The sequence below is a fragment of the Lissotriton helveticus genome, chromosome 1_1 (assembly GCF_964261635.1).
Source record: "Lissotriton helveticus chromosome 1_1, aLisHel1.1, whole genome shotgun sequence".
Taxonomy (NCBI): Eukaryota; Metazoa; Chordata; class Amphibia; order Caudata; family Salamandridae; genus Lissotriton; species Lissotriton helveticus.
The window spans coordinates 574,922,494-574,931,690 of record NC_136057.1 but is presented as its reverse complement, the minus strand read 5'-3'; the positions used below and the strand labels follow the sequence as shown (position 1 = coordinate 574,931,690).

Genomic DNA, 9,197 nt, shown 5'->3' with positions numbered 1-9,197 from the left:
TCTTGCACCCTTCCTCTAGCTTCCCCAGAGAACAGATCTCTCCTTAATACACCAATCTATACTGAGTAGATCGTTTCACCATCAAGTCAACTACGTATGCGAAAGCCCCTGGACCCGATGGGTGCTTTGAAATTCTATTAAACCTTCTATGAAATTTTGTCAGACCCTCTGCTAGCCCTCTTTCAGTCATATGCCTTAACAGATTGTGTTTCCGGTTCAGCCACACAGGCTGCCACAGTAGTCAGGAACTTGTAGGCCGACCTCCCTACTCAACATCGAATGCAAAGTATACACCAAGGTTCTCGCTCATGTACTGGAGAAGGTTATAATAAAATTGATCACCCCATCTTAAACTGGCTCCTTGAAAGGCAGACTCGCCGTGGATAACATCTGTTTTTTGTCACGCTTTAGATAAAGCTTGCTCAGCCTCCTCCCCAACCGTGGCGTAGGCCCTTGACACAGAGTAAGCCTTTGACAAAGTCTCATGGATATTCCATCAGGAAGTATTACACAGATTCCAACTCTGTGAGGACTTTGTTCGTATGGTTATGGCTTTTTATGCTAACCCAGTGGTGAAGGTTAGAGTCAATGGAGACCTGTCAAGCTCCTTATGTCTAGCTCAAGGTACTAGACGGGATGTCCGCTCTCTCCACTTTTATTCTTATTGGTCATCGAACCCCTACTCTCCTCCCTTAAACAAAATCATAACATCAGCAGTGTTAATCTTCAATCTGGCAGACAACTGGTGGCAATCTACGCCAATGATGTCCTCATCTTTACAGAGGAGGCAGATTGAGTCATCCCCCACATCAGGACAGAAATCGAGATATTTCCATGTGTATTGGTCTATACACTTAATCACTCAAAAACAGAGGTCTTTCCCCTAAATATCCATTGTACACCTTCAATCCTGGGTAACTCTGGCTTGAAATGGCAACCCGAGGCACTCAAATACCTCTCTATTTGGTTTGGCAAGGACCAAAGCACCTCGATTGCGATTAATGAAACTAAAACTCTGGCCAATATTAAAGTGCTATTAAATGTCTGGTCCCCAAAACACATTACAAGGTGGGGTAGAGCTGATACGGCCAAAACGATGATCGCACTTTTGATCAACTTTCTCTCATGTATGCTTTCCACGAATATCCCCACTCCCCCACCCCCAGAAATGTGGACAACCAAAGTTCGAATTTCCTTGGACTAGGGGAAGAGAAGTAAGATAGACAGTCCTATCCTCAAACTGACCAAATCAAGAGATGTCTCAACCTGCCCAAGTTTCCAAGATATCAGCAAGCCTTTCTGGCTTCACAGGGCAGTTGATGGTTTAGGGAGGCGGATGATCAATTTCCCCTCTGGCTCAAAATTGAATCCATGTTTGTACCCCGCCCCCTTATGCTCCATCCTCACGATCCGTGGCATATTGAATCTACCTCTTACCCACTCCCTTGCCACTGTCGCAGACACAAACTCTGCCCTTCTCCTAGTTGATAAAACCCTAAACAACAGTCTTGCTAACTCATGTAGCTTCTCTCTGGCAAAACCACAGAATCAAGTTGGAGGGGAAAACAGTGTTCTGGGAACAGTGGTCTAACAGCGGCATTAATTCATTGGTGATTCTGTACACCCTTGAACCCTATCTCCTTTGCACACCTGAGTTCACTGCATGATTTCCTTCCCATTGAATTTTATAATTTCCTTCAACTGAAAGGGGCAGTAAGAGAACTATTGAAACAACCTACCCCAGATTTGCCCAACCTTAAAAGTATTGGTCACTAAGCTTCCCACATATATAAACTGCTGGAACCACTTAAACTACATAACTATGGAAACCTGAATAAGAAATGGTCCCCATACATCCCAGAAGAGATAACTCCACACTCTTGGACACCACCTGGTATAGAATCTGGCACTCTCCCTTTATGGCTAAAATCACTCCGACAATTGCACAATAAAAATTCTAGACAATAAACAAAACTCACTGTACCCCTTCCAGACTACTTAACTTCAGGCTCTTACCATCGAATAACTGTTGCTGCTGTGGGGTATCTCCTGGCTCTCTCGAACATGCATTTATCACATGCAAAATGGTTCAACCACTACGGATCAAAATCCAACAGACAGTTAAGGATATTTTAAGGCCTTGCTCACACTATCATTCCTCACCATAACGCTAGCTGCAGCCTCACACCCTCAGAATATTGTCGTTCCTCCTCTGGACCTACTTTTGTTGGACGCAATGCTAGCCCTGGGTGCAAAGGCAATCCTTTCTGATTGAAAATCCTCCATAGAGATACCCTTTAACAAATGGTGGAATATCTTGTGCTTCACCTGAGCATATATTGTGCTTCACCTGAGCACAGACAACATCGTAATTAAAAAATTACACAGCTCATCCTACACTCGCTCCCTATGAAAAGCCCTTGATAAATACCTACAGAAGGTGGACCCATAAAAAGTGCCCTATGCCCATAGTACCTCACATTTGCACCTAATCACAGGGTTACCAACGTACCGCCAATATCTCTGAATAGACCTACCAATGTTGCAATCATTACTAATATCCCCCTCCTACTCCCCCTTTCCCTTGCTCTCCTTCCTCCAAGTGCTTTGACCCATAACACTCTTTTTTGTTTATTTAGTGTTTACAGCTCAAATGCCTTGTACTCAGGACCACTTAGCTCACTGCTTCGTAATTGAAACATGCCGAAATGTACTATATCATAGTTGCAGATTCCATGTCATTGTTAGCTCAAGAGCTTTCCTGATGTGTATACTTACCCAACCTGTGATTACCTTCTATGTCGCAATACAAATTGGTTGAATGAAAAAACAAGCATTTGCAATGCAATAGGTCTCGCATTAGGAAAGTTTGAGCTATTGGTATTGTAAATGACAAATTTGTTATTTATGTGTTGGTTTTGAAAATAGCGAAATTAATAGCTTTGTCATTTACAATGCCAATAGTTATAACTTTTGCAAATGTGACACCTATAGCATTTGTAATGCAATGTGTTGTATTTACGTGACTTAGATGTATTGATATTACAAATAACAATGGCTTTTAATAATGAATACTTAAATAAAAGTTATTGCAATTTATAATGGTAATAGCTTACACTTTTGTAAATAACTTTTGAGAAGATTATGTTCAGTGTATTTTATTGTGACGAAAATCCAAGAACAGAAGTGAAATATTAACATATTTTTTGTAACATTTGTAATAAAGCTTGAAACATTGAGAGAACATATTTTAACTAGTTGAATGGTTGCACAGATTGATGCAGTGGTGGCACTGTGTGATGTTGGGGTGAAGTGTGGGTTGTCTTTTAGGGTGAGATTGGTGCGGATGAAGGCAGTGGGGTACAAGGAGAGGTCACAAAGTATTAAATGGCTTTAACTTTGACTGATGGAGCAGCCAGTGCAGCCTAGGTCTCACAACAAAACGGAAACAAGAAAATCGATTTCTATAACTTTTTTGTTGGTCTGCAGCAGGGCGTGCACAGATTTAATGTTATAAACTGATAACCATACATTCCAGGGGCTTTGCAGCATTTTCAATATATATTAGTGGTTCACTTTGCCTTAAAGAGTGTAAATTCTGATATTTATTTGCTGCTATGCACTACATTGCTTGGTTTTACGTGTGATAAGTGTCACTCCAAGGTTGTACTGGTAAGTGTACTGAAATGGAAATGTCACACATAAGCAATCTGAAAACCCTGGCAGCCATGGAGATTTAAACAAAATCATTGAAGCGTACTACATAAAGGTCCTTCATTGAAAACTCACAAAGAATCTCAATCTAGAAAGTATGCCAGAACAAGGCACCAGGACCGAAAAAAGCGTCGTTGCAAAAGAATGGTGAGACTAAGATTGCGAAGGAGCTGGTTCGAACCGGGTGCTGCCTACGGCTGCTTCCCAAAAGCTAACCTCTAGGATAAGCTTCCGCTTCCGAGGAACAGAGGATGAGCAGCTGCGTGGAAGTGAGCCAAATGAGCTTCAGCGCCTCAGGGGCAGAACGGTGGAAATGAGCTACCCGCGAGAGCGCAGCTTGGAGATGAGCAGCACAGGAGCAAGGTCTGGGGACTAGGGCGAGGGAAAACCGCCACTCCCGTACAGCGGGGCCGTGACGGAATAAACTCGTGACACAGGCGGCGCGGCACTCTGACCCTGCTTCCGCTCCCCCTCCCCTCACGCCGCTCCTCTGATGATGCTGCCGCCGGTGTTCGATGCTGCCAGCTCCCCGGTTCGCTGGCAGCTTCGGCACTGCGACCAATCAAAGCCTGCATTATAGTGCGAATTGGAGGACAAGGGGGAGAGTCCAGCACAGTAGTCTGCGCCGCCGAATCTCCTCCTCCCGCCCCGGCCAAGCTCAGCCATCGGGACTCCATGGGAGGGAGAGAAACCGCGCCTCCTCCCGGGCTCCTCCAGCAACATTGGCGGCGGCTCGGGGTGCGTGCTTGAGTTGCTGCCAGCCGAGAGCGGAGGAGGGAAGCCCGACTCACCCAGCATGAGCCACGAGCCCTGTGGGAGGCACTAGGACCCAGGGTCGCATGAAGGACAACAGGTAACCATTATTTTTCAGGACATTCCCAATCACTGTCACCCATCCAGGTTCTGCATACTCCTCCCTGCAGCAGTTTTACAACCTTCCTCCCAGCATGATGCACATGCGGGGCTCCCATGAACGAAGGAAGCCCCGCGTGATGCAGAGATGACGCAAGAGCCCGGTGAGGTAAGGGGGCAGGGGGGTGGTGGTGGTGTGGTGTGTCTGTGTGTGTGTGTCTGTGAGTGTGTCTGTGTGTGTGTGTGTGTCTGTGCGTGTGTGTGTGTGTCTGTGTCTGTGCGTGTGTGTCTGTGTGTGTGTGAGTGTGTGTCTGTGTGTGTGTGTCTGTGTGTGTGTGTGTGTGTGTGTGTGCGTGTGTCTGTGTGTGTGTGTGTTATCCACTTCCTGGCAATGTAGGACAGGATGTGCATGGCGTGTGGGTGAACGTGCACGCTCACATGGGGAAATCGCCTGCGCGTGCCCATCCCCTGTCTCACATTCCCAGGAAGTGGATGACAGAAGATGCTTCACGCTGCTTACACCAGCTCGACCTAAAAACGAGTGTACTGCCTCACAAGGGGTGCAATTCTCATCAGTTTGAAAAAGTTGAACTGTCATCAAATTTAATTTTTAAAATTAAATAGATTTTTTTCAACAGACTTCTATGTAAAGGCATAGTGTGTTGGACCAAAGGACTGAGCTAATATTTCTTATTAACAGTTATTGTATGTAAAATTATCTCCTGTGGGTACCTCAAAGCTTAGTGTACTGTAGTTGCATATGACATTTTGAGGCAGGATAATTTACATGTACCCATCAGTGCTAAATAGGTTTATTGGAACCAGCTAATCAGTGAGCACTGGAATCTAGTCTTGTTTTTGTACTTTGCCCCATAATGTAAGAATAACAGACTAAAAAAGATACATGTGGAGCACAAGCTGGTTACAAAAAGTATCCATTTATTCAGTAAAGATATGACACATTCATTTACAGTATGGCCATAACAGTTTGACTTTGTGCAACTATCATCAGAAAAATCAAAAAATAAATGCAACATATCGTAAAAAAAGATCAGAAAAACAAGTGGCATTCCAAGTGGGTTTTAGTAACATTACAAATCTGAAAATCGCTAAGGCTTCAAGCTAAATAGTAGTTTGACCTTTCCTATTGACATGTATTGTCAGTACTAATTGCTGTGCTTCTCTTGGGGGCAATGGTTCCCTTGTGGGAGATTCTCAATATAGGGGAGTGATTCCTGTACAAGAGATTATAATAATGTGATCACCACGGAGCAGCAGTGGTCATTTATGATCGTACTACACTTCCAATTAGCAGAAGAATTGTGCCCACAACATTCAGTTGTGCACGTTGTTGACCTGGCAGGAACAAAAATAAAAGCAATTCAGAACCATAGTTGCTGCTTAGTGTTAATGCTATAACTTGAATATGTAACAAAGAATGTACTTAAGGACACAGCAAACACTACACGTTTAGCTGTTTTTGAAAGATATCTGTATTTTAACTTTATTATTTATTGATGCTATACATACATTTTAAAATCCACCAACCCTTATCTCCCTCTAATGAATAACTTTTGGAAATTATTAATAATCCGAGTTCATCAAAGGCAGAGTCATAAACAGCATCGTATGCATTAGGTCTTAAGTACTGCACTCCCTCTTGTCGATAATGGCATCAAACGGGTCTGGTTCATTAGTGCTACTCCTACCCCTACCAGCTGTAGCCAGCTGTAGTATTAAAGTAACGATATTTACTAAAATCAAGGTTCATCATACAGATACACGAATAACATATATCTAACCCAAAAAAATAAGTTCATGGTTAGAAACTACCAAATTCCAAAAAACATAGTATATGATCAATCACAGATAGCTTGTAAGACAAGAAATTAAGATGTGATAGCAAGAAAGATTTGCTTGGATCTTTTACCTGTATTTTCGAGACAAATTCAGCTATCTTAAGCTACCACAGTCCGGAAAACATTCATAAACAGACTTTAAGAGAGATTCACAGTTTCCAAAGAAAGCAAGAATAAGACAGAACTGATGCCCGAGTACTCCAGTACTATCATGTCTTTTACAATTCTTACTTACCTGGATGGAGTGTGGGGAGGGTTGAGTGGCGGAAAGTAGGTATCCCATGTCATTGTAACAACTGAGGCACTGGAATGTGCAAAACACTAGTTTCCACTTGACCTTCTCCACTAATTCAGCTAGTGAATTAACTTAAATGCAAAGGAGAAAGTAACACGGCCAATTACAATTTAGTTAGCACCTTTTGAGTGACACCGTCTTTTACTGTTCCTGAACAGGTGAATCTTTGTTTCAGGTTTACACATTGCAAAAAAATCTTCTTTACAACAGCCAGCTTATTCTAAGACTATCTTCCATAAAAAGATCAATTTCCAGTTCATATTTCATCATCAGCAACTCTTTTTCTTTAACTATAACACACCACTTGCCGTCTGCCTAGTAAAATCATTTCAAACACCTCCACAAGTTGTGCTCTTCACAAACATTAAGAGACACATATTGCTCCATTTTTACTGATGCTGTTTTGATCTGCACACTGAATATGTTAGGTAGGCTTTGTAATTTATACGATTCAAAAACAGAATGAAACCACTTTAGTATGTCAAATTGTCTGGAAATCTACAGGACCATCCGTTAAGTGATTCTGAGCCGGTCATGTGTATAAGAAAAACTGTCAATATATTTCTAAAACGGGAAATGTTGTGTTCTAAATTAGCCATTGTCCTATGCAACTTTAGCTTATTAAAGCCACAAACAGATCGGGATTGTCGTAAACACATATGTGCAGGTGAATGTGGACTACAAAAGTGCTTTATTAACTTGATGATTTAATATGATATTTGCTATTCCTAAACGGTGGAAGTTATATGTACTGAAAGGCACTATGAAAACAAAAGGGGGATGGAATCAAACAACTGGAACTTATTAAAACAGCCCCGATTTCTATCACCCCATCTGTCGACAAGCATCAACAGCAATTTTAATGATACTTAAAGTATTTCTTACCGTGTACGATTTTAAAGCTTCCTAACACTGCACGATAATACAAATGGGAAGCACAACACAGTTTAGTGCTCGTAGTTAACAACCAACGTTTCTTTTTGGAATAAGGTTTTTCCATTGACCTTTATTTAAATAATCCCCAAATGTCTTGTGACTGAGCAACAAGTAAAACTAAACACATAAAGTAACCTGAGCTTTAAATAAGATAAGAATTAGTAACATCATAAATTGCTTCTTGTTCAACCAGAAATTATAATGAAGTTCTCCCACCTAAAAAAACCATGAATTTACTGTACAGCAATATGACAAAATCAGAAACATGGGACACTTTTCTTTTACCCTGCAGGATTATACAAGCCACAAACGTGATGGGTTCAAGACCTATACCAGTAGAGGGCATCTTGACATCAAGACTGACTGAAGGCAACCGTGATTAAAATGTACATCTGGATTTGCAATGCTAAAACCCCCATTAATAGCAAAAACAAATTCCAGCCACTTATTTTCACAATGTGAATGCACACAGCAACACACGCTGCTGTGGCTTACTACTCAAGCAATGTTTTGTACACATAAAATAGCCATGCGTCACTGTAACAATAAACGCCTCATTAACATTAGTAATGTACTTGGGGTTTTTGCCACTAATGGACTTTTTTTTGTCTTTTCTAAAAAATAAAAACCTGTGTAATCCATTTTACCTTCAAAAAAGGAAATGGCACAGACATCAAAGTTCTGTTTTTCACTGCTTTCAGCAACTTTTCAAAAGGTACTTAAAGTCTTGGTTTTGGAGTTTTCATGGTTTTAGTCTTCAGTTAATTTTCTGAATCTTCCAATGGCTCGATGCCTTGGTACAATTGCCGTGCTTTTGCCTAACGATGCATTTCAGAGACAATGCACTTAAAAATCCAACCCTCCATAAAAGGCGTTACAAGCCATCTTCATTGTTTATGCACAATGCAAGCTTTGTGTCGCTTCTTCCTTGAAGTTATTTTATATATAAATAATTAATTAATTGGAGAGCAGTCTTCTATTCAGGCAGCAGTTGCTATACCATGTTGTTGCTTTCTCCGACTTTATCTGCAAGCTGTGGGAGGGAGGGCAAAAGAAAACATCGTTATTCACATTATTCAGTTTACAACCATGCAAAGAACTAGGCAGCTGTCACTTGCAATGATTAGTGACTCACCAGCGTCTCATGAAATAAAGGGATACAATAAATAACATCAAAACAACACTCAAATTATCAAGGCAGTTAATGGTTGTTTTAATCTTTTAAGTGTAACGTGAATATGCAAAATAATTAAAACTTCTCTTTTTAAATACAGCATTGACTTAATATTCAGAATAAAGAAATTTTAAACAGGCAAAGAACTTCCAAAAAGAACTTAAGACAAAAACAAAAGCAATCATGCATGAATGACTCGGTAAGAGATATTTCAACTGACCATCTGGGTGTCTTCTTCTGAGCCTACGTAGGCTTTGGACAAAACATTAAAAAGGTTCTTTTTACATTTTGCCAGATGTTTATAAATATAAACTAGGACCAAATGATTTAGGCACAGAACAATGTTTACAAACTGGATGGACATTAG

General features: G+C 41.1%; 1 protein-coding gene across 1 annotated transcript in view; it reads right to left on the bottom strand.

Moving 5' to 3' along the window:
• Positions 1–5,484: 5,484 nt before the first annotated feature.
• GOLT1B (golgi transport 1B) overlaps positions 5,485–9,197 on the bottom strand; it is a 237,096-nt gene continuing 233,383 nt past the window's right edge. The window contains exon 5 of the mRNA XM_078674069.1: positions 5,485–8,689. Within this exon, the coding sequence (XP_078530195.1) occupies positions 8,651–8,689 (39 nt within the window). The 3' untranslated portion in view covers positions 5,485–8,650. The remainder of the gene's footprint in view (positions 8,690–9,197) is intronic.